This window comes from Podarcis bocagei (assembly GCF_964188305.1).
Source record: "Podarcis bocagei genome assembly, chromosome: 6".
In the NCBI taxonomy this organism is placed as follows: Eukaryota; Metazoa; Chordata; class Lepidosauria; order Squamata; family Lacertidae; genus Podarcis; species Podarcis bocagei.
In genome coordinates, this window is record NC_138130.1 from 53,550,028 (window position 1) to 53,575,522 (window position 25,495).

At 38.5% G+C, this 25,495-nt stretch overlaps 1 protein-coding gene and 1 long non-coding RNA gene across 4 annotated transcripts in view; one reads left to right on the plus strand and one right to left on the minus strand.

Annotated features, from left to right (window-relative positions):
- Positions 1 to 40: 40 nt before the first annotated feature.
- Positions 41 to 6,111, plus strand: LOC308589613. The gene is made up of 3 exons (XR_014009400.1): positions 41 to 138; positions 806 to 952; positions 3,918 to 6,111. It is a non-coding gene; the product is annotated as an uncharacterized lncRNA (long non-coding RNA).
- SIM2 (SIM bHLH transcription factor 2) overlaps positions 5,262 to 25,495 on the minus strand; it is a 57,880-nt gene continuing 37,646 nt past the window's right edge. For all 3 annotated transcript variants that reach the window (XM_081198749.1, XM_081198750.1, XM_081198751.1), the window contains 7 exons: positions 22,190 to 22,275; positions 19,214 to 19,413; positions 13,974 to 14,080; positions 11,970 to 12,117; positions 10,178 to 10,346; positions 8,385 to 8,796; positions 5,262 to 7,352 (listed from right to left, as the gene is read on the minus strand). In XM_081198749.1, coding sequence (XP_081054875.1) covers positions 6,622 to 7,352; positions 8,385 to 8,796; positions 10,178 to 10,346; positions 11,970 to 12,117; positions 13,974 to 14,080; positions 19,214 to 19,413; positions 22,190 to 22,275 — 1,853 coding nt within the window. In that variant the 3' untranslated portion in view covers positions 5,262 to 6,621. The remainder of the gene's footprint in view (positions 7,353 to 8,384; positions 8,797 to 10,177; positions 10,347 to 11,969; positions 12,118 to 13,973; positions 14,081 to 19,213; positions 19,414 to 22,189; positions 22,276 to 25,495) is intronic.

Sequence of the window (25,495 nt, forward strand, 5' to 3'; positions counted from 1 at the left end):
TGAAAACCATTTCATAACAGTCCTTGTGACTTTATAACATAGCAAAATGTGTCTGGACAGAGTCTGGAGGAGCCAGCCAGGCATCCTGGAATCCAGAAGTAGCCCTCTGAAAATGTGCAATACTATTAAAATGTCCAGGTTAGTAAAACACCTTTTCCACTGTGTAGCTGATGTCGTCTTTCAGACTGTTCTGTAGATGAAGTGCTTTCAAAAATATTTCATTATGGTGCCCATATTTTTTTGCAATATGCGCTTTTCTTCCGGACCAAAGTTTTAAAACTCCTCATTACATATTAAGAAAATATCTGTACAGATTATTTATTGACAGTAAGGCTTCTTAAGGAACTCTGGTATGCTAGTATTTGAAAAGAACGAGGTGAATTACATCCAGACAGAACTGATGACCTTTCCAGAATTACACAATTTCCACCAGGATAGGTACTCAGAACTAAGAATAAACTGGCATTAGTCATCTATAAGCCTCCATAACACCTTGGAATACATGTCCTAGCAAGTCATTATGCCTCGGTTATCTTTTTAAAAGCATGGTGTGTTTATGCTATGGATCATGCTTTCCTTCTGCAGGGATTTTTTTCTTTTTAAACTGATTACAGGGTTATAAAGTGCAAGTTAATAGTTTTGTTTCAGCATATTTCTGATTTTTGAAGCTAGCTGGTGGGAATATTTATACATTGCATAGCTGCCCATAGAAGTGCTGTTAAACAATATATCGTGTGGAAAGCAGGACATAGCAGTTCTTTGTAGTCTCTGTGCAGTCTCACCTTTCTGTTCTCCGCATGTGTAGATTTATATTTGGAACTTCTGGAGCAAGCTGGTAACATTCTGGCATGAAAGACTTACCTGCACTGCCGTAGCACACACCTAAGAATTTCACCTTCTTGATCAATTCCTTTGTGACTGCTGCAGTAGCGATTACAGGAACGGTAGAAAGGTAGGCACTTCTTTCCTTCTACCTCAGAACTTTGTTCCTCTTCTTTTTTTGCCTTGCCAGATACTTCTTCACCTACCCACAAGCAAACTTGGGACTGTCAAATGTTTGTACTGTTGCAGAGATGCACTGCACAGTCTTGTAAAACGAAAGACTGCCATTCTAGCATTTTCAAGGAAAAAGTAAACTTCATCTTTTGTTTGGAAGTCCTTTTGGTGTTAAATCCATCTGCAGCAATAGCATTTGGACCAACCTGAATGTTGCAAAATGGTAAGCAAGCCTTTATGATGGTTGTTAAACAAACAGAAATGGAGACGAGGGGGAAAACCTGTTTGATGTTGAAGTTGTGGAGTCTGCAGTCTTAACATAGACTGTGGAAGGGGTTAGCAAACTTAAATAGATAAGGCTGTACTAGGTACTATGCATGTTAAGTTGTGTCTATGACTGCTGGGACAAAGAAATGTAAAGTGGTTGAACCCCATTTCTGAAAATATAGTCCAGTTGTTACCCAGACCTTTCTCCATCATTAGATTCAACAGATACTTTGGTAAGGTGGAAAGCAGATATACTGAGAAACTAGGCAATTTTTGAACATCAAAGCAGCAGCAATAGAGACGATTGGATCCCTTTCTGACCTCGAAGCATGGGTACCCCCAACAAAAATTTAAAATTTGGCTCTGTAATTTGGAACTAATGTGATTTGATTGGTTTGTTAATAAAAATTATTTTTTTAAAAAAAAGAGAGAGAAACTAGGCAATTTTTATATTAACTATAAAGCCGGAGATTATTTTTAAGTGGTGCACTCAGATAAACAAAGAAGTCAATGCAAAGCAAATTGACTACTATTAGTAGTTGGAAAGACCTATAACAAAGCCCCTTCTTCCAAGTGATAGAAGCGAATCTTTCTCCAGTTTTAGGATTCCACTCCTGAATAGGGTATTCTAAAGGTAAAGCATCCCTGACAGTTAAGTCCAGTCACGAATGACTCTGGGGTTGCGGTGCTCATCTCGCTTTATTGGTTGAGGGAGCCGGCGTACAGCTTCCGGGTCATGTGGCCAGCTTGCTCACTATTTTGAGATTTTGGCTAGTCCTAAAGGTATTGCCTAACTCATATTTTTTTTCTCACAGACCAACATGGCTTCATTTTTTATACTTAATACAACTTCATTCCATCATAGCTTGAGTTGAGGATGGGAATAAGTGCGGTGGGGGGAGCATTTAATTAAGTATCAATAGAATTACATTCAAAAGTTCTGAATAAGCCCTAACATTTTGTCTGTTTCTAGAACTGCTATGCAGTGAGGAAAACAAATGATGTATTTCATTTCATTGAATTACCTAAATTGGTCAGTGTAATATTAAAATACAATAAACATTAAACGTATTTTATAAATACACATTATTTGTACTGTACTTCTAAAACCAAGCAAATAATAGAAGTCCATTATTCCTTTGTCTACAGTATTTTATTTAACATAGTCTTATGTAATAAATAAGCAAAAGCTTTACAATTTAAGGGAATAGATATATAATCCTAAGCAATAGTAGGATGTGTATGTATTTCTTTTTCCACATACTTTTGTCAAATAATTTATTTTTGCATCATAAAAAAGCAAAATCTAATGTTCCAGTAGAGGAACAAACAGAAGAGTTTTCTCTCAAGAAACTAGCTCAAAAAACTGTATCGTGATTTTGGACAAGTAAAATTATAGTAGGAATTTTATTAATGCATTCAATGCTGTCCTTTACTTATGAATGTGAAGTTCAAATCCTAAACCTATTTACTAGTGAGCAAGCCCCACTAAACATAGCTAGACTCACTTTCTGAGTAAACATGCATAGGATTATGCATCTTAAAATTATTCACTGGTTTGTTGCTGCAAAGTTGAGCTTTTTAACCAAAGTAGATTGATGCGAGGGAAATCTACACAATTGTACTCAGCAGAGCAGTTTGTACTAGGTGTGTGTGGCATTTCTACTCATAAGATACAAAACTGAGGGTTACATTCCCCAACTCCATTTTTTACCATTTCTTACAAAGTGTATAGAACCCTGCAAAGTACAGTGATAGGCTTTTTTCTGGGGGGACACAGTGGTACACATACCCCTAAACATTTTGTGAATCTTTGTACTTTTCTTCATTTACTGTATTTATTTTCCACAATTTGAACTATAAAATGGTGATTTTCTTGAGTCAAAATGGGAGTACCCCTAAACATTTTTTTAGAAAAAAAAGCACTGGTGATAGGTAATTATAGTTCATTAATTATAGTTCATAATCAAGAAGAGAAATGGCAAAGAAAAAAGTGGGTGTCCCACTCTCTGTACTTCCATTGCATGTAAATGATACATCCAGTTTTCAAGTACTATTCAGGATTTTTAAAGTTTTATCCATCGTGAGAGGGAAGGGCTGCATATGACAGCCTCACCCCTCATGACTGGGAAGGTCTGCAGAGGGACTGTAAGTACATTGAGCTGAAAAGGGTTCCAATTCTTAGGAAGCCTGATTGCAGGGAGCACTGTAAGCTCATAAACAAAAATGTGCTTGCAAGTCCTCTTCAGGTCTTCCCAGGAAGATCAGAAGCGAAGGGCCAGAGCAGGCATGTGCATCCTTGAGTCCTCTCTGTGGATAGGACTTCAAAATGCCTAAGGTAATTTATACATTGTGATAGTGGCAGGTTGTTAATTATTTGAAACTGCTTATCGTCAACAGCATTACCTAAGTGACACCGGGCAATTGAACAGTTTAAAAAGTGTACTTTTCAGAAATATTTTCTTTCTTACAAAGTGAAAGAGGCTTAGCATATATACAGTCACTCTGAAGAAAATAAAGTAAGTATGCTACACTGCAGCTGTGTATCAGATTTCTTTTTATGAGTTAGCTAATTGCCTGTATCTCATTGGGGAATACATTTTTTCACGTAGCAAAATAAACAAATGTTATTTGGCATAAATGTATTCTGTCAGGATTACATCTGCATGAACACTTTGAAAGACTGTAAACAAACTTGCATCTGGCAATATAATTGTGTAATGACATCATGATAAGATCATTCACAAAAGCTCCTTTCTATGAAGACAAGCTAAGGGTGCTGCTGATGTTTTCAGCAATATCAGTTACATCAGAAAAGGTATCAACGTTCACAGAATTTACCTTGGGCATCTGGGAGGATATTTTTGTTTGGCTGTTAGGGGGGAAAGTTCACTTCCATCCTGTTAAGTACATTAGTCCAATTTAACTATAAAATTAAGTCTCTGGCAAGTTTGTTGCCCAGATAATTTATGCATGTTCTTAACACTTAGAAGACACACCACCAAGCAGCAGTTTTTTGTAGTCAAGGTATTGAAATATGTTCTACAACAATTAGCACTGTGCAAAGGTTGTGTCAGACACCTCTTAGTGCAGTGTGGTGAATATTACAAAGATGAGGCTAGAGCCCAAACTGTAAATGTGAAGTTCCCTTTATCTTAAAAACCATTCAAAATAATGCAGTTTTGAGCCTTCCAATTTATAAAATACTCTAAGCATTTATCCAAATGTAACTATGACCAAAGAATGGTAGTCAGTTCACCTGGAAGCACACACTTTTTTTTCTCAGCCTGAAAGATCAATCACAAGAGGGAATGAACAAGGCCATTCATTCAAACAAACAAACAAACAAACATGTGCAATAAAGAAGGATGACCCAGTACCCCATAAAGCACTAGAGATGAAACATATTAGTCATGGTGAACAATGGGCTGAAGGCAAGGTGCCAAGCACCTATGGGAGAAGCGTATTTCTACACTTTGGGAACTATTGGCTTCAACTCAAGGCACAGGCTAAGTCTGAATTCTAATGTACACTGCTTTGGCACTACTTAAAAATGTGCATGCTCACAATGGTTAACTTTAATTAGGGCAATACTGAGCACAACCGATCACTTTTAAAAAGCTTATTTCCTTACAGTAACAAATAGCCTTATAAAATTAGACAAGGAAATGGATTGTATTGCTGCGTCTAAATGCAGAAAAATAGTTTAAGAAAATGTCATTACCTTTCCACTTAGTTGAGATTTGAAAAGGTGCAATCAAAGCTGTTTCCATATTGCACAAGTTAAATTATATATTATTTCTTGGAGAAATATTCTTAAATTGGTTCTGTCTATACTCAAAACAACGGCAAAACTGTTATTTGCTTCCTGGGGGCACAGTTCTTCCATGCTTCTAATGAAAACTTCACTTGTCTGAAGGACATTTTAGAAGTTTTTGATGTAGCTCAGAGTTCAGCAAAGCTAAGAAAAACTAGTCAAATTAAAATATACATCTGACTCCAGTGTTAATGTTCTTTAATGCCAACCATTTTTATACATAAGCTTTTTACATATTAGGGTGCCTTCTGTTCTGTGATAGAGTAAGATGATAAATGGTTTATTAGTTATGTTGAAATGACAACCACATTCTAGTAACTCCTAGTGTGCAAAACAACCTTCACGTGTATACACACCCACCACATGTACACAAGAGCTTCCCCCATTTAACTGGATAGCATGAACAACTTTGCGTGTGTATCCTTTTGTGCTATTGCTTATGATTTTATTAAAGCACCCACAGAAAACTGGAACACAGGAGAGCTATATATTTATCGTATTAAATCTTTGCAGGTACTTGAGTTGCCTCACCTTCCAGATTAAACATTACAAAGCCAAAGATGAATATACTACGTGCTCTACAAAAAATGCAAAATAAAATGTAAGTGCCTGAGAATTCTCATCTAATCATTAGTGCAGTTGGTGAATGTATTTTATCATATCTTAACCATAAAAGTTGCTAAAACTGGCTGGGCTAAAAACGTAAGTCCACCAAACAGAAAAGATTTGAAGTCTGGTTGACAGAGCAAAATGAAGAGAATGCAACTTCACTCCTCTTTGGCTGGCAACAAATACAGTTTTGGATATATTCTAAATGGAAAGTGTATTTGAAACAGTGAAAACCTTTGTCTTTCGTTTTCAAATAGACGATTTGATTTCCCCCCCTCTACAATGTAACAATCACCAGCTCTTTGGTAGTAATCTCCAAGCTTATTGGGCAAGTAGATTTTCATTTTCTAAAGATGCATAGTAGCCATGCAGCCTGGCAATTCTATACTGCCTTGAGTAATATATATCCAAGCCACATGAATTTTAAAAAAATGGTTTAATTTCAGGGATTGAAATCCTAAATGCATGTCCCCAAGGTAATGCATTGGACGGCAGTTAAACAGAGACTATCACAAATAACTGGTAACTACTGTCTCATACCAGACTGTCTGTTTGTTAAGTGATCTATAACTTTCAAATAATTGAGGGATTGTATTTTTTAAGAAAACAAAGTCACTCTATGTATCAGCACATAAACTCTTATAATTTAACTTATATACTGTAAAAATAACAAAAATATGATCTGTTACATGGCTTCTTACTAGCAGAGTCAACTGCAGAGATTAATCTGGAACAACAAAGCACTGAAGCTACCGGTAATTTTTTCCCCTTGACCTTAAAGGTACTGTTACACATGGCTTGCCAAGAATGCATGCAAGTTTGTCCCACTGATTTTAAACCATGCTCACTAAGTGCAACCATGTATCCTCATGCTTCAGGGGAACTATTCCAGTTTATTTATTTATTTTATAAACCACAGCTTTCTATTACTGTCACCTTCCATTGGCTATTATTACAGATGTTCCAATATAATGGGGAAGTGCAGGCTCCTTGTGAGCCTCAGGGGAAGAGGCTGATGAAGGACTTTGGTTTTTGTAAAACATATTTACTTCCTCAGAACTGTGTCCATAATTCTCTGCTACATGTCCTGTGGCAGTACACGAAGAAGTTTGAAATGTACCATGTTTGGCTAAAACCCGGTGGTAGTTGAGAAGTACAAATGGAACTTGCCCTGCATGCCTAACATCCACAGTGTGATCGTTTTCAGAGTCATGATCAAACTTTCCGGTCATTCTGTCATCAGGTTCCAGCTCACCTAGATTTGCAGCATGATGGGCAATGTGCTCAAATTTTGGTTCTTTCATACAAATTCTTCTTGTTTGTTCATATACTGTTGGAACTGGGAGAAGGTGATTTAATTGTCCAATAGATTTAGTTTGGAAACATTCAGATTTTGACAAGAAAGAGTTGGCTAAGGAGTTCGAAAAGGGCTTTTCACTTAAGTTGTTTTTTTCTTGTACACCTCTATTGAAAACTAGCTTATTTTCTTCTTTAATGAGATGATGATGTGCTGGATATATTCGGCTTTCCATTTTGTTGCTGTGCTTTATAATGGTGGAATCATAGCTCTCTTCTTTATATCTGCTATTTGCTGCTAGGGTGGCACAGCTTGCAAAGCTGTCAGATGTACTGTCTTGGCTATATCTTCTGTTTGGTAGTGGCACTTTGAAAGAAAGAAAAATAAAGTTATTTAATGAAAGCAGTTCAAGCAACAAAGTGTAGTTTGAACATACAGTAAAGTCTATTTAGATTGGGGACATTCGTTTAATGCTGTTTTTGAGCTTGCTTTAAAGCCTTTGTGCAAATTAGCAAGTAGCTGCATTCCAAATAGAATCAGGAGGGGGGAAGGAATAACTTATCCATTCCTTCTCCATGCCAAATTGCAAGATGGGAGTTAAAGCAGGTTCTTAGAAACTCTAAATTATAGCTAATTACCTTCTGAGACAACTGGAGCATTATTGGAACTATTTAAAAATGTAATTTTTGTAAACAATTTTGAGTTTTATTTTTTTACTTTGGATACATACCTTCATAAACGGGCAACATAATCAGATGTAATACATGAAAATGCTTTCCATTTGATTTATAAGGCTTGTTTGTGCTACCTGTGGAACACTCCAAAATATGCTCCCTAAAGAAAAGTTGCTATTGTGATCAGTATTGTACCCACAAAAACTCTTTCTTTTCAGATCTGATTATCTGACAAAACAACAATATTGTGAGGACAATGTGGCCCAGTTGTCTGCCCTGATGTAGCCCCATGAACTCTAGTGTGAGGTCTACAATATATAGGATTGTCAGTAAGCTTGTAGTAGCAGGGCTACACAATCAAAAGTGTGTTGTATGAATACACCCTAAGAAAATCTAGGAGACCTAAGAAAACTGAATTTAGGCTTCTTGTTAAATTCTTTGCAACAGAATTGGGGTAATTTTAGTTATCAATCAGATTTGCATCTTAACTATTATTATTGCATTATGTTCAGAAAGAAATATGAACAATTCAGGAGCAAAATTAAAGTGTAAATGTAAGTTGCAACTATTTTCAGCCCTTTCCTTAACAACTCATCAGCCTCTTTTTCTTAAGGGTTTAAAATAGCTTTACCCACTACACACGTTTAATATTTGAAAAATATTTAACATGTATGAATTTTTCCTGGGTATAATAGAGCTTCAGATTTGTTCATTTAATACACACCTTCATAACTCTGTAAGAGATTATGGCGTACACTGCTTGCTGACTGATCAGAAGGACTTTTCGATGGTGACTGACTGCCTCCTGGAACAAGAGAATTGGCATAGTGCCACTGGCACTCTCCACTTGTCTGCAAAGTACTTAAGAAAAATCGAGCTACTTCGCAAGGTGTTCCTTGAGATTGCCCAAATTTAGAAGGCAGCATTTGTTTTTTGCTACTGAATACATGAGGGTCTACAGGGAAGTGTCCATAATGGTAAGAGAAAGGTAAGCTGTACGATGGGGTGTATAAAAGTTCGCTGTTTTCTGAATGGAAGGCTTGTTCTTGGATGGTGGCAGAATTTGCTGTGGAGTTGGATCTCCAGCTTCCAACCTGGCCACATTCCAGTTTGTCTGTCTGGAAGGAGCTGTATTGCTGAAAAAGCAAATAAAAAGAAAGAAAAGTGTTTAATAGCTGACTCTGAAATCTGTCAGTATAACAGACTAACAGAGTGCACTGCAGCCAAGTACCACCTTGAACTGCAGTCACACCAGTTCATATAAACTAAGAGAAGTTGGCAGCACTTAATTTCTAAAGAGAGGAACTGGAGCGCAAGCCTTTCTGGCATTTTTCTGGAAGCTCTGCTCCTTAATCCTATGTGTGATGGACAAGCTATAGCTTCAGTGGTGAGGGAGGGAGGCATTCTGCACATGCTTGGAAACACTTTAAAATGATTTCACATATTCTGTTTAGCTGGCAAGATTTCTGAGGGCCACAAAGAGGTCTGGGGGACCTGATGTCGTGCCCCCCTGCACTGAGGTGGGAACATCTGCTTCCCATTGGCTTGTTCTTGATCTGACACACTTATGTTGCTTTGGATTGAAAGCTCAAGGTCACCCCTACCTCCGTATTTCAAATCAGGCTGTCCAATTTCTTATTTGCTTTTTTCCAAGTGCCTACAAGTTTATCCACTCAAACATTTGCCTGCCCCTTTTTTCCATCTTACACTTAGAAAATTGCTCAGAAAGAGGTGAGAGCTAGCTTTGACATGAGGGTCAGCTAACCAGCAATGTGAGCAGCCTTGCTCCAAGGGAAGTTTCCTAATGACTGGCACAAAGGCTTTGCACAGCACTGCTGGGAATGCTCTTCTGTCAGTCATTTTAAACATTCCCTAAAAGCAAGACTTTGCACATTGCTGGTATGGTGGTCCTCAAGGCAAAGATGGCTTCTGCTCCAAATCCAATCAGGAAAAGAAGACTGCAAGTCTCTCCGAAATGCAGTATCCAAATTATATACTCCCAAACTAGGGAGGAAACTACACCAGTCCTGAAGCTGGCAGATCTTTGGATGGACAGTTCAACCTTATTTTATTCTTCGTCCCTGCACTCTACCTTAGTCTTGTTCTTGTATCTATTGTTAACACTCACCCTGAGCACCTTTCTGGACCTGGTCATGTATTATCTCCTTTCTGGCCATTTTGTACGATCTTGGTGGCTTTCTAAGCAAACTGTTGCATCTGTCAAAAGGGTGAATGCTGCTGTACAACTAGCTGTTGCACCACTGTAGTTCCCTGAATTGGTTGAAATAATTCAACCACAAGTGATACTGTATTGCTGCAACAGTTCATATTCTTGATGCTCTAAACTTGCAGTACTCAGTACCCCAAGCAGCAATTTGTAGGATCAGGCTATTAAAAGGAACAGAATTTATGATATTTTGAATTGCAGGAAATTCCAGTGACTATTCACAGCTACTGTTGCAGATAGGTTGCCACACACTTTTAGCATGAAATGTTGATAGAGGGAAAAACTACTACCTGTTGTGGATATGGCGTTGTTCTGAGTTTTGTCTTCATTTTATTACTTCTAGGTTTTGTTGCTTTTCTTGTTTCTTGTGAGGTAGACGCTGAGTTTCTGCATGGAAACTGTGATTTAGAAATGGTGACCTGGTCCAATGATAATGGGAGTTCCTTATATTCTATATCTCTGAAAAAACAACAACAGCATTGCAACAGAGGAATGGTCCATTTGCGTCTTTCTCCTCATTTAGGTGCCCCCAAGCATTTAAATTGGGGCGGGGGGAGAACCTCAGGCCTAAGGTGCCAATGTGATCCTTTGGGCCTCTCTAGCTCGCCCTTGGGACTCTGCAAGCCATGCATCACCCAACGCTCCTTGAATGCTCTTGCCTAGCTGTACTGTTTCCTTGAACTATGATAGTATCTCTCAGATGCCTAGATGGAAACTGTGCGTGTATACACACGTGTACAGCAGGCTGCATTCCAGGTGCACACAAGGTAAAAATCACACCCTTTGCTCTATCTACTTTTGCCTCCAGCCTTGCCCCCTGCTGGCACATAACCCCTGTAAAGGTAACCCTGAGTGTATGTTTCCCTCACACTGAAAAAAGGTTCTCCAACCCTGGCATAAAGAAAGCTTCAAAAAATAATACCAGACATGCCACAGTCACTGGACTATTAAAACTGAATCCTTAATGCACAAAGAAATGATAGGAAGTGTTGGTAGCGGTGAAGCTAGTTTAGGAGTTCAATTCAGGACACTTGAACTCCAGACACTGTCAGAGAGGAGTAACTGGGCCACCTCTCATACTTTCAAAGCTTTCATTCAACTGCCTCTATAATACTGTGTATGTAAGCAGTTATTTGATATACACTCTCAACCTGTCATTTGTTCATAGTTGTGCAGTTGAACCCATAAATAGTTAATAATATATTTGAAAAATGGCTGCCCTTCTCCATCCTAAAGTAATAGTCTGCCTCCGTGTCATAAGAATGGTTATCTCCTTAGGTTGTTTTTTTGTTTAATTAGTTTTCTGGAGTTGTTTTTTTGTCATCAGCTGATCTGCACCTGCATTTTCTCTAAAAGAGCTGCATTTATCCCAATGCCATTTTAGTTCATTAATATGTCACAGTGTAGGATTAGAGCAGGACCAGCCCTACCATTAGGCAGAGCAAGGTGGACATCTCAGGTGGCAGATGCTGGAGTGCAGGAAGGCAGTAGCAGCATTGCCCCCTGATCCCTACCCCAGCTGTGCCTCTCTGATGCAGAATAGAATTACGTGAGTGCAATGCAGCCTGCATTGTGCCTCCTAAGGTAGACTGCTCCCTTGATGTGCAGCGAAAGATGCTGTACAATTGCCAGTGTTGAAATAAGATTTAATTTCTAGTTCAGGCAACCTCTGTACATGGAAAGGGATGTGCCCTCTTCTACCTTGTGTCAGGCAGCAAAACATCCGTGGCCCTGGTAGACGGACTTCAAGAAAGGTTTTCAATAATGTCATTTTATGTTATTTGAAATGTAGTCATTCTTTTAGTTTTAGATTGGTTGTCTAAAACACAGTCTTCAGCTGTGAGATTGAAGCCCAGAAGTGAGTTGGCCATACCAAAATACTTCCCCCCCCCCCCAGGAAATGATGTATACCTTACTAAAACCTGATAGAGTATTATAAAGCACAACAAATATATATATATCGGTGATCAACATTTTAAAGTAACAAAGTGGAAATCAGGATGGAAGAATCAGATAAAGTTATCAACATGAGACACTGAATAAAATGAATGTGGTATACAATGGTAGGAAATATGGACTTACGTTAGGACATAATTAACACTCACTATGCAGTGAGGTCGTGATGAGCGGCTGTTGTGTACAATCGTGGCATAGCTCTGGACCCAAACCCAGCCACTGTTCTTTGACAGCAACCGATAGTACTTGGTTGTGACTTGTCCTTTCACCAACACTATAAAACATAACATGAAAGGAATTTAATTATACTCATACTCTGCCTTTCCTCCATGAAACTTGAGGTGGCATATTTAAGGCTCCCAGGTGACCTTCTATTCAGACATTGACCCAGACCTGCTTGGCTTAAGAAACTTTGTTACATCATTGATTTTCAGGCCATACCATTCTACTTTGGTTTATTTGTTTTTTAAAAAGAGCATTTTACCCTTATAATTGAACTTTCAAGCAAGGGCAATATTTCGGTTATTGTGACTGAATGTTCTCTTAATACAGGTCTTATCTAATACAAAATCCAATAAATAAAACACAATCCTAGATACGTCTGCTCAGAAGTCCCACTAAACGTGTATAGAATTGCAGGCTAAAAACTCATTTGAGCCTTCGTTTGTGCTTTCTTGTACTCCTGGACTCTTGCCTAATTAAAAGTTTATCCAATTCTCTTATAGCTGTAATACAAAATCTCAAACCAAAACGTGTTCTGCCTTCTGCCTTCTTGTATATCCTTTTCTTAACATCCCATATTGACTGTAGATTTAAGAATGAAGTGATAGGGAGAAAGAACATTTTGGACTATACTTTCTCAGTGGCTGCTTTCTGACAATCATATCTTGGCTTAATAAGCTGAGGTATGAATGAGCCTCATACACCTGTATGTCGCTACTCTGCTCCTCTCTTTGTGCAAGACAGGAAATTTGCAGTTAACTATAGCTTCCTGTTACAACTGAAGCAGGAAACTATGGTTAATGGCTTCCAAACAAGCCAGGCTGTTTAACTTTAAAGCATGACTTTATATTTTAGCAGCTTATTGAAAAATAGTGGTTGCTCGCGATCCTGCAACCACTTCCATGAGCAGAGAAACGGGGCACCACAGTTTTGGGAACAAGCAGAAGTCCTGCTCAATACACGGAACTAGTTGTACAGTTGTCTAGCTTTAACCTAGAGTTCTTTCCTCACAGACCACTTCCCAAGCTTCCTGATGCATGTATTTTTTCAGAAAATTAAAACATCTCTATTAAGTCGATATGCATGCCCTGAAGAGAATTTGGATTCTCTTACTATAGATTAGTTCAGCTAAGATAGCCGGTGCCTGAAGGTTCTTTACATTTATTACTCAGAGCCAAACAACATACCCAATTTCCATTATAAATGTTACTGCCTTCCACAGCAGCCATTTGCTCCCAAAGGTGCTGTAAACAGTTGTGAGAGGACAATATTTGGTGGGAAATCAATGCAGAGCTCCAAAACGCTGCTTTAACTTCAAAATAAAAGTTCTCAGGCTTGTCTAAAAAGTGTGAATTATTTGTTGTTGCTATTTATTAAATTTATCCAGGCAGCCTTTGAACACGTGAATTCTGTCACTACTGCACTGTCAGAATACCAAAGAAATTCATTATGATTAAAAAGGAGTTGCCTAATCTGTAATACACATGAAATCCAGAGAATTGTGCACAAATATAATTCCTACCCTAGTCATCCTGATAGCTTGGCATGTTGATAATGAAGTTCTTTAGGAAATCTACTAGTATTGGAGCAACAGCTGTAACAAACTGTCAGTCACTTCGTCTTCTTCCAGCACTAGCTCACATTTTCTTAACTTGAAGAATATGGATATGAATTATCTCTGATTCATCAATTTACTTTGCCTTCAAAATTTCTTCCAGCAGCTTCACATATTAAAAAGTTACGCCAATGAATTAATATGAAACCCAGGTGTAGAGAATACATTACCATTTTACATGTGAGTTTTTTACTAGGAAAGCTGTGCCTAGTCATAGTTTCCCAGCACTTATACTGTGAATAACTCACATCAACATCATTACAAAATTATTTTACTTGTTTTCCATTACTTACAAAGATGGTGAGCATATCGTAAATGAAATACATCACATCCATGCACATGGTGGTAGAGAGTTTTCTCTATCAGGTCCTGTGGCTCATATCCAGTTAATTCAGTCACTCTAAAAGAAAGAAATATAGCTAATAAGCAGCATCCTTAAATATTTTACAGCAATAAACAATTGCTCTCCTTTTCCAGAAATCAAGTTTCCCGAAACCTTCAGAATTACAGTAAGCCCACAATTTATGCACATTTAAGTTGTGCGCATTCAGTTTTACGTGCTTGGCAAAAAGCAGTTTTAGAAAATCAAAAGGGGCAGAAAGGGGGTAGACATCTGAGAAAAAAGACTCTGGCAATCCCAGCTGCTATTGAACCCAATGTGTTTTGACTATCCACAATTTTGGCTTAAGAAGCAATCCCTGGAATGTAACCCCCACATAAGTTGCAGGCTTACAGTGTACATTTGTTTTTAACGTTATTAGCTTCATAGAGTACAAAATCTCAACAATATATTTAAAATACCTATATGCATTTCAGTATAAAGGATTATGCTGAAATATATCAAGCATTACATAGCACCAATCTATTATAGGGGAATGCTATAATAACAATTCTCACTTTTAAGCAGAAACATCTTAGGTGGCTGTTCCATTTTGTAAGATAATGGGTAGGTATGGTGTTGACTGGTTAATGGGACAGAGGATGAATATTTGCTCACATTCAGAATTGCCAAAGGATACAACTAGCAGTACTGCAGGATAAGATATATGGCACAGATGAAATGAATTGTGGGGCCTCCTACAGGGACTCTGGGACAATATTACAGACTAAAAGGGTACATAAGAGCTAGCTTCCTACTAGAGCAGCTGCTGGATACTATTAAGTCTCATTCCTGGTCCAAATGTGGCAGTTGTTATTTCTTTGGGATGCATTAAATTTATGACTTGGCCCTCCAGCTGTTTTGGGACTACAACTCCCATCATCCCTAGCTAACAGGACCAGTGGTCTGGTCATGCCTGGTCTAAATGCTTTATTGCTATCTGTTTGCCTGAGTAGGGAGGGCGGGGGATACATTCTAAGTGTGCTCAATAGTATGTATCGACAATGTTGTAGTCGGTTTTTCAAACAAATTTATTACTGTCTTGTGAGCTTCCTTCTGTGCTTAGAGAGCTACTCAAGGAAAGAGTAAGCAAAAATCATTTTCTTTACTGCTGGCAAACCCACAAGTGACATTTACCTTTTGCCAAGATTAATGAATATAACAGGAGTGATTAATCTGTAGGGCCTGTAATCATTTTATAAATATAAGCGAGCATAAAAGAAATTAGATACTTGTCTTAGGAGAAGGAATAACAGATAGCAGTGTCCCTTAAGAGGGATGAAAAGAACATTTAAGTTAGATATTACAGAATAACAGGACAATGAATACTGCAACACAAATAACTTGGGTACAGAAAAAAATACTAAGGCCCTACCACTGAGGATAAAAGGATAAAATATGCCTTCTGCAGCACCTGTACGATGTGAAAGTGTGATCATTTCACTGTCTGGACACAAGATTTGCACAGTTACAGCCTTCACTGCAATATAACTCATGTGATAAGCTATTATTATTACTACAGGTCCTCTCAGCAGGAATCTCATGATGTAGCCATAGGGCAAAGCTATCTTGTCTTAACTGGTCTTTAAAGATACTGTACTTTTCTGTGTATAACACGCCCCCTATTATGGGGGGCTGAAAATTAAGAAAAGGGGTGATTTGGGGGGGAGGACTGCCCAGAATTGTTGAGCTTAGGGGGGGCAGAGTTGTTGAGCTTTTTTGGGGGGGGTGCCAAAAAATCGCTCACCCACCAGACCAACAATGCCGTTCGCACACATCGCCAAATCAACCAATCCTCTCTCCCAACACTGAAAAAAGCAACACATCGGCTGCCCAATTGCCACAGTGACAGCCAATCAACACCAGCCCTTGCCACAGCCACCAATAACAATCTCCAACTAGCAGCAACCAATCCGATATCCCGACAATGCACACTACCCTTGTATAAAACGACCCCTAATTTTGAGTAAAAATGCATAGTCTTATACACAGAAAAGTACGGTAATCCAGATTTATCTAGGCATCAGAATGCTAAACCCATCCACATTGTCCATCTTGTTTGTCACCCAAGTCTTTGATTATCAATAGATATCAGAGAAGGTGCTATTATTACTTAGAACAATGATACTACAGTGGTGCCTCGCAAGACGAAATTAATCCGTTCCGCGAGTCTCTTCGTCTAGCGGTTTTTTCGTCTTGCGAAGCAACCCTATTAGCAGCTTGGCGGATTAGCGCTATTAGCGGTTTAGCGGCTATTAAAGGCTTAGCGGCTATTAAAGGATTAGCGGATTAGCGGCTAAAAGGCTATTAGCGGATTAGAAAAAGGGGGGAAAGCGGGGGGGGGAATCGGAACACTTGCAAGACGTTTTCGTCTTGCAAAGCAAGCCCATAGGGAAAATCGTCTTGCGAAGCAGCTCAAAAACGGAAAACCCTTTCTTTTGTCTAGCGGGTTTTCCGTCTTGCAGGGCACCACTGTAAAGGGTTAGGGCAAGGCTTCCCCCTAACTGGTGCCCTGCAGATGTTTTGGACTTCATCATCAATGGCTGTGCTGTCTGATTACAGATAACAGCAAGAAAATGCTAATAAACTTTGTGACATTGATTTTTATCCTTTCCTTGGTGGGGGGAAAGCAATAGGGTATTCTACTCAAAAGCCTAAAATATAACTCTTTACAAAGGCATTATATAGAACTAATTTCCTGTTTGTAATGAACACAGAAGAGGAAATGAGTTAATACAGCAAATGAAATCAAGCACTGCTGAGAGTATTCATTTTCCTCTACCACTAAGGTCATGAGTTTGTTATTTTGTCTTGAAGTCAACAGATTTTTCATTTATCTCTCAGGTTCAATATCTGGAAAGTTTTGAAAGTAGGATATAGAAATTTAGTAGCGTGCTTTTAGCCTCCTTTTGAAAACTGAGAGAAACAAATACTCATATGTCCACACCCCTACCCTATTAACTTTTCAGTTCTTCTCTACATTGTAACCTCCAGCACTGCTCCACTTGTAGATAATTTTAAATTATTTCTCCACTAAAGTGTCAAAATGTACTGCTTAGCTGAACACCAAAGGAAATGTCACTTATAAGTAACAATAGGGGGGAAATTGAATTCAGTTAGCTTTTAAAGCCAAATTAATCAAATTCACACTCATCTGAATTTTGCTGTGCAGTTCTCCAACCAATGTTTACAAAAATGCATATATTAGAAAGATACGTGTATAAGAATGAATTATCTGTGAAAGCATACAGAAACACATTATATTAGTTAAAGTTGCTTTTAAAAATCTGTACATTAGTCAAAACTGCACACAAAAATACAGTGGTGCCCCGCAAGACGAATGCCTCGCAAGACGGAAAACTCGCTAGACGAAAGAGTTTTCCGTTTTGGAGGTGCTTCGCAAAACGAATTTCCTATGGGCTTGCTTCGCAAGACAACAATGTCTTGCGAGTTCCTGCTGGTTCCCCCCCTTTTTCTAAGCCGCTAAGCAGCTTATCAGCTGATCCGATCAGCAGATAAGCCGCTAATATCGCGAATCCGTCAATGGGCTTGCTTTGCAAGACGAAAAAAACCGCTAGACGAAGAGAATCTCAGAACGGATTCTTTTAGTCTTGCGAGGCACCACTGTATGTTTAGGAGGATAAATTTGCCTACTAAATTTGCACTAAAATGCTAAAGAATTTTCATGAGGATTAAAAATAAATAAATCAAAAATTGCTGCAGAACTGAAGACTGGAAAAAAATGAGAAGCTTAAAGAATAAAAAATGACAGATCCTTTCATTCCAATTTATGATCAAAAAATTATCTGTAGCTCACATAGCACAGACATAATTCAGTGTCTTACCCCAGTACATGAGTCGACCAAAAAACTACTGGGTTAACAACTAGTATTCCCTTTTCACTTCACTCTAGATACAAGAGTTTAACTATATATTAGTAATATAAAATGCTGTCAAATACGAAACACCATTGCGTAGCAACTATGAGATATTTTCAAATATACCCATATCAAATATCAACAGATGTCATGAGCAATATTTCAGTTCGAGAAATATTTACAAAGTCAACTTCACAACCTACTGTTTCTGTCCAATATCCCTTTCCCTATTATTTTTAAATTTTGCTAAACTGGGAGCAAGACAAAACAAAACATCTCAGTAAAGACAAAGACAAACATGACCAAGAAACAGCAACACGGCTGCTGACAAAACAGCAAATGTTATTATTGTGAATTTATAGTAAGTTGTTGCTTAGACTGCTTTGACCATATTTATAATTAAATGGTCCATAAACAAACAAACCATTAGTGTGAATTAGTTTTATTTCTTTTTAACATGCAGTGGTTTAGGGCTGGGTGAGGTATGTTGTACACAGCAGGAACAGCAAAAGAAGACTCTCCTGTTCTTTTATTTCTGTGGAAATTCAGCATTTTAGCAGCAAAGGCCTATTTTGTATTAGTTAGGATTCAAGCCAATATTGACATTGCATCTTACAAATGGCTATTTTCATAGAATCATAGAACTGTAGAATTGGAAGGTACCCAGAGGATCATCTAGTCCAACCTCCAGCATTCCCATATTATGGTATGCAAGCTATACAAACTGTGACCTTGGGAAGAAAAGATGGAGCAAATATAGTTTTGTGATAAAAGTACAAACTAAGAACTTCAGAGTCCTGGTATGAAGTTTTGCCAACGGCTTTCTATTTGAGCTGTGCCTCATTTGTCAACTTTGTCATGGAGCAACTTAGTACTTCTTCTATTCTCCACTTTGCATAATTAAAAGAATGTCCAGTCTTCAAAAGACAACCTCAGTCTTCCAGTAATTTTGGTTAACTCAAATTTCAACCATTACCACTAGACGCTACCAAATAAAAGTATTTACTCCATGAGCAGTGGCTTGTCCTACAGTGATCCTTAAAGTGTCACTTTATCCTATGTTCATGTTAAAGGCGTAACACCTATAACATACAACAAAGCTTCATTTTCAAATGCTGTAACAATTCAAAGATAATATTGTTGCTACAGTTTTGTGTGGATTCTATTGTTCTCTTGCTGTTTTTTCAGCTTTATATTTTTCAGCTATCTTTTGCAAGTTGCCACAAGCATATGGGAAAATGGAACAGCCATTTTTTAAAAATAAATTTTTACTTACCTTGAATCTAGAAATATCAGTTTTAGATCTAGGCTTGCTCTGAACATAAACATGTTACTATGGAGTTTGATCTCAGTGATTGCACTCGGAGGTAATGATTGACCTACAGCAACCAGCCCCACAATTTGGTAACAGGTATCATACAAAGACATATCCAACATGTACTGACGTATCTTCAAATAGCCACTGCAGTGGATCACCTGGTATAATATGGGAGAAAAAAGGTACAGTTATGAAGGGGAAACGAATGACTAAGATGGCCTCTTGACAATACTGTTCACCTAAAATCTCTAGGATATATTCTCTCTCTCTCTCTCTCTCTCTCTCTCTCTCTCTCTCTCTCTCTGTGTGTGTGTGTGTGTGTGTGTTTCCTGAGTGGTCTTTTTACAGGTGAATTGGTAATTTTAAAGCAAAAGTCAACATATACCATGTATCGCATGCCAACACTATATGACAATTAAGCTGACATTAAATTGCAAAGATCTTGACTCAACATTCTCTAGATGCATTCAGAGTATCAAATTATTTTTGTGGCCCTCTGAATATTTATTATACATTATCTTATTATAACATAATGGTCAATGTGAAATATCCAGATAAAATTTGATTTCCTTTGCATAAACCTAATTAAACATGCATACACACAAATTTAAATTATACATTTGATCAACCTATGTTGAAATGCACACACAGAACACTGTTTGGTGTTTGTACCGAAGTCTTGCCATAAACAGTTATTGGCTTGGAAGGAGGGAGGCAGAGATGAGTGGTGACAGAAAGACCGACAGAAACTGAAAGACAGTAGGATTGTGTCCCATCCCCTGGGGTTGCCAACATGGAGTCCACAGGTCCTAGTAAATAATCTGCTCAAAAATCTGCAACGCATGAGAGTCTGTTTGCTCTTTTAGCTCAGCTCCTGTTTGCACTGGTTTGGCCTCTCCTACATTGACCACACTCTATTAAACATGCCCACATTTCACTTGAATGGACACACACCTATTCTGAACAAAGAGAGGTGCAAAGAACTTCTTTCTATGAGCAGTACAGCAGTTGCTGGGGTAGATGCCTTTTTCCACACTGATGCGACAGGGGGGACATGCACACACCATTTGGCAGTCCTGAGTCTTTTTCTGCTCTTTTAAATGTGGGCGAGTTATGCCACACAGCGTAGAGCAGCCATTTTATGCCACCCACACCATGTTAGTCATTTTGTGGTTGGCTCTCATGGCATAATTCAGCACAAAAAGATGTGAGTGTGGAAGCACTGCACATGCAACTGGAGACATGCCTTTTTCAGAGTTTGTGATTGTGCAGACAGAGCCTATAGCCATACCATCAGTATATGAATAGGCTCGTTCACATGGCATGCTGAACCTTCATAGGGGTAGAAGCAATTCCATTCGCTTCTCCACATGCATTCATGATTCATTATAATGTGTGGCCTATGCATATTTACTCAAAAGTACATTCAGTGAGTTTAGTGGTCTCAATAACATGCACATGCAGAGGCTTCCCACCTTCGCCTCCTCACATTCACTCAAGGAGAGAAGAGGAGGAAGAACTGCTGTGCAATTTCCACCTACAATCCATCTGATCCTCAGAGTTTTCAGTTATCCTTGCAAACAAGCCATTTGCTATTTGCTGTGGCAGAAGCTGCTTTCATAGAGGCTGCTGATGCAGCAAACAAATGACAGCCAAAACTGTTGCAGACTGGATTTGGGGTTGGCTTCTCCCGGGACATAGCATGAGGTAGCAAAGGAAAACACGCAACACTATGATTGTTTACTTGGGAATAAGCCCCAATGAATTCAGCAAAGCCTTCCTTTTGAGTAAACATGCACAGTATTAGGCTATAAGCTTTACTGCAAAGCATTTGCATGTCTGCACAAGAGGCTGTGGACCTGGAAGAAGGGAATGGCGAGGGGAGAGGGAGGGAGAGAGAGAGAAACGTGCATGGTGGATGCGCGGGGGAAATGGAGATTGCCCAACAGTCCAATTAGTCAAAGGAGAAGATACAAAATACACTGGAGTTTACCTGCCTAAATAAGTTCTTTGTTTAATTTCCATATTGCCCCATAGAGAAGCATTGTGGGTGATTCACAATAAAAAAGAGCTTTACAGAGCAAAACACCGTAGCAAGCTGTATGATACCAGGCCAGACCATTTGCCTATCTTGCCCAGTAACGTCTACTATGACAGACAGAAGTTACCATGGGTCTCTGGCAGAGGTCTTCCCCATCACTTGCTACCTAATCTTTTAACTGGAAATGCTATTGAGAGAACCTGTGACCTTCTGTACCCAAAGCACTGAGCTATGATCCCTCCCCCAAAGCAAGACAAAATATCCAGTTTTAGATCTAACTCAGCTAAGAGGCCCTTTGCAATAAAGGAAGGTTTTCACTGGCCCCCTCAAAGGTAGTAAGAATAGTACAATACAAGCCTCCCTGGAAGCAAAGTTCAATCACTGGGGAGCCTATGGCAATAAATGCTATTAATCAGAGCTGTACTTAATCTTCACCTGTGAAGTTTTAAAAAAAGAGTGGAGTGTTGCACATGCACTCATTGCTTATCTTTTTTGCATACTGTTCTTAGGTGCCTCTTTTCCCGATCTGCCACTTTAGTGCCTTTTTAAAAATGGAATCCCAGACACATACAGCATGAGGATGTCAGAGAGACAGTCAACTTTGGCTTCATGGTCATGAAGCTATATCAGAATGATGTCTTCCTGACTGCATTTTGAATAGTCAAACATTTTTGCCATGTTTCACAAATCCACACATACCACCAAAAAAGAGTGAAGGCAAGTTTCATGATGGGGGGGGGGATTATTACAGACTCCCTTCCATTTTGGCTCAGCCCTAGCATCAGTGTCACAGATATTACTATATTACTTTAAAATATGTGTTTGCTTTAAGGCAAGCTTCTATAATTAAAACCTGTTGCCCTGCAAAGATGGCAAAAATCTAAGCACTTTACCTTGTAACCACTACATGTTAGTCCTGCATTCCGTTTGGCCAAAACACACTTCATTCGCAGAAAAAAAGATCTCTCTATTTCATACTCTGAAAACAAAATACAAATGTTTCAAGACTCTTTACAATATTCCTTTTGCCATTTTAACATAGTTTTTAATATTAAACCTGTAGTGCATTTTTTTAGTTATGCTTACAAACATGAAGCATGAATATGAAAGTGATAATTAGAATGCTTGCTAAGCCATTATTTGTCACAGGCCTCATGATTTTAAGCATCCCTCAAAACCTTAAAACCATGAATTTATTTATTTTAGACATTTTTAGGCCAGTTTCTGTACCATGTTCTCTGAAATGCCATCATTCTCTCAGAAGTATCAATTTTTACATTTCAGAATAAACATTTTACATACTTTTAAATATCCAATGACTTCCTTTCTTCTCCTTCCATGGTTCATTTTACTTATCTTCCATTCCTGCATATTTTACTATACCCAATTAAATCTGTTCTCTATTTTTACATTGTTCAAACATTAATCACACTGATGAATTTATCTTAATGCTGCCAGTGTTTTCAGCTGCGTGCAGTTATTTTCCATATATTCAATAAATATTTTCCACTCTTCTTTAAATATGTGTTCTTCTTGTTCTCTTATTCTATGTGTTGAGCCTGAAGTTCTGCATATTCTAGCATCTTACGTAGCCAATCCTCTTTACCTGGGACCTCACTCACTTTCCATTTTGGTGCTCACAATACTCGAGCCACTGTTGTTGCATGCATAAAAAAACTTTTCTGACATCTGGGAATTTCTGTATGAATTATTCCCAATAAGAAGGACTCCAGTCTTTTCGGGAAGGTTATTTTAAACATTTTTTTTCAACTCATTATAAATCATTTCCCAGTACTAATTTACTTTTTTACATGTCCACCACACATGAAAAAAGTCTTTCTGTTTCCTTACATTTCCAACACATATCTGATTCTACTTTATACATCTTAGCCAACCTATTCGGAGTTAAAGACCATCTATGGATCATTTTCAAATAGTTCTCTTTGAATGAACAACATGCAGTAAATTTCAGATTATTTTTCCAAAGTTTCTCCCAGAGGTTTAAATCTATATTGTGCCCTTTATCTATTGCCCAGTGTGTCATTGAAGCTTTAACTAGTTCATCATTCATTTCCCAGTCTATTAAAAAGTTATATATTGTGTACAGAGGTTTATCCTTATTTTGTAACAATTCTCTTTCAAATTGTGAGCTTTGGTCCAAAAGTATCCACACTTTGAAAATGAGTTCACTATTAGAATAAAGGTAAAGGGACCCCTGACCATTAGGTCCAGTCGTGCCCAACTCTGGGGTTGCGGCGCTCATCTCGCTTTATTGGCCGAGGGAGCCGGCGTACAGCTGCCGGGTCATGTGGCCAGCATTACTAAGCGGCTTCTGGCGAACCAGAGCAGCGCATGGAAACGGCGTTTACCTTTCCGCCGGAGCGGTACCTATTTATCTACTTGCACTTTCAAACTGCTAGGTTGGCAGGAGCAGGGACCGAGCAACAGGAGCTCACCCCGTCGCAGGGATTTGAACCGCCGACCTTCTGATCGGCAAGTCCTAGGCTCTGTGGTTTAACCCACAGCGCCACCCGTGTCCCACTATTAGAATAGAATAGGTCAAAATCAGCACGTTTAAATTAACTGGAAGGTAGCGTAGCCATTTTAAAACTCCAATATGACCAGCCCCACTGTTACATTATGCAGTAACCATAGTTTCTGAACAGTCCTCAAAAGGTGTCCCACATGATGCAGTACGTTACAATACTCTAAATGCATACATGGAGAACTGTGGTCAGGCTATCTTCGTTGTTGAGAAAGATAGCAGTTGGTGTGCAACCGTTAGCAAATGAAAGGTGCTTCATGCCACAGAGGTCACTTGGGTCTCTGAGGCTAACACCTCCATATTGGGAACCTGATTTTTCAGGTGGAGTACACTATCACCTGACAACAAACAGAACTTCTACCGCTTCACCTGACTATAACGAACAAGAGAAATTGAGCTTTATGCTATCAAAATATTGAGAACACCCCAGTCAGTAGATTTATATAGATGCTGTTCAACACGTGGAATAAAACCTGAACAACACCATAGCATAACTCCCAATAAGCAGCCTTATAGTTGATCATCAAGGGAGCAGGAGCCCACAACATTATACACCAATTTCCACCAGCCAACCAGTTCATCAAGATATCATAGTGGATGGTACTGGACACCTCTGAGAGGTACAGGAAAATCAACAGGATTGCAATTTCTTACTCTCTCCTGACAAAGGAGGCACCACGGTGATCAAAGTTTCTGTGCAAACCCTAACCAAAAATGGATTTAGATAATCAGTGTCATTCTTTTTTTTTTTTTTTTTTATAAACTTTATTACAATCACATATACTTGCGCATACAAAGAAAAAGTTGTAACATAAAGACATACAATACACACAACACATTAAAAACACATACATCTAAAAATAGTAGGAAAAAAAAACATTACAAAGAAGAAAATTCCAATCATACCCTTACACACATTTGACTTCCCTTAACCTCAGCTTTGGATTAAACATTCTACATTAATCTTCTGCAGTTATTTTGTTTATCTTTACATGTCGTAGGAGTTAAACATCGTCTACTGTTAAGTTGTTAATTCTCAAGTTAGTCTCAAGGTAACTTATAAATTTCGACCAATCTTCTGTCTTTTTAATAGAGTTATCCCGCCTAATATATTGTGTAAGTCTCGCCAATTCCAGATATTGGTACACTTTGACCTGCCACTCTCTCATTGTTGGAGTTTCTGAGGATTTCCATTTCTTTGCTATTAAGATTCTCGCCGCGGTAGCAGCATACTGGAAGAAAGTCTGATCTTTCTTTTTTATTTCCTCCCCAATCATCCCTAGAAGGAAAGCTTCAGGTTTCTTGGGAAAATTATACTTCAAAATTTTCTTTAACTCCTCGTAAATTTGTCCCCAGAAACCCTTCACCTCCTCACAGGTCCACCAAATATGAAAGAAAGTCCCCACCTTATCTTTGCATCTCCAGCAAGTGTTATCTGCTGTTCTATACATTCTCCCTAATCTTACCGGGGTCAGATACCAGCGGTACATCATCTTGTACAGATTCTCACATAAATCAGCACATACGGTAAATCTCATACCTTTCTTCCATAATGTTTGCCATTTATCATAGCCTATCTCATATCCTAAATCTTTATTCCATTTGATCATTACCTCTTTAATCAACACTTCCTTGTTTTCACTTTCCAGCAATT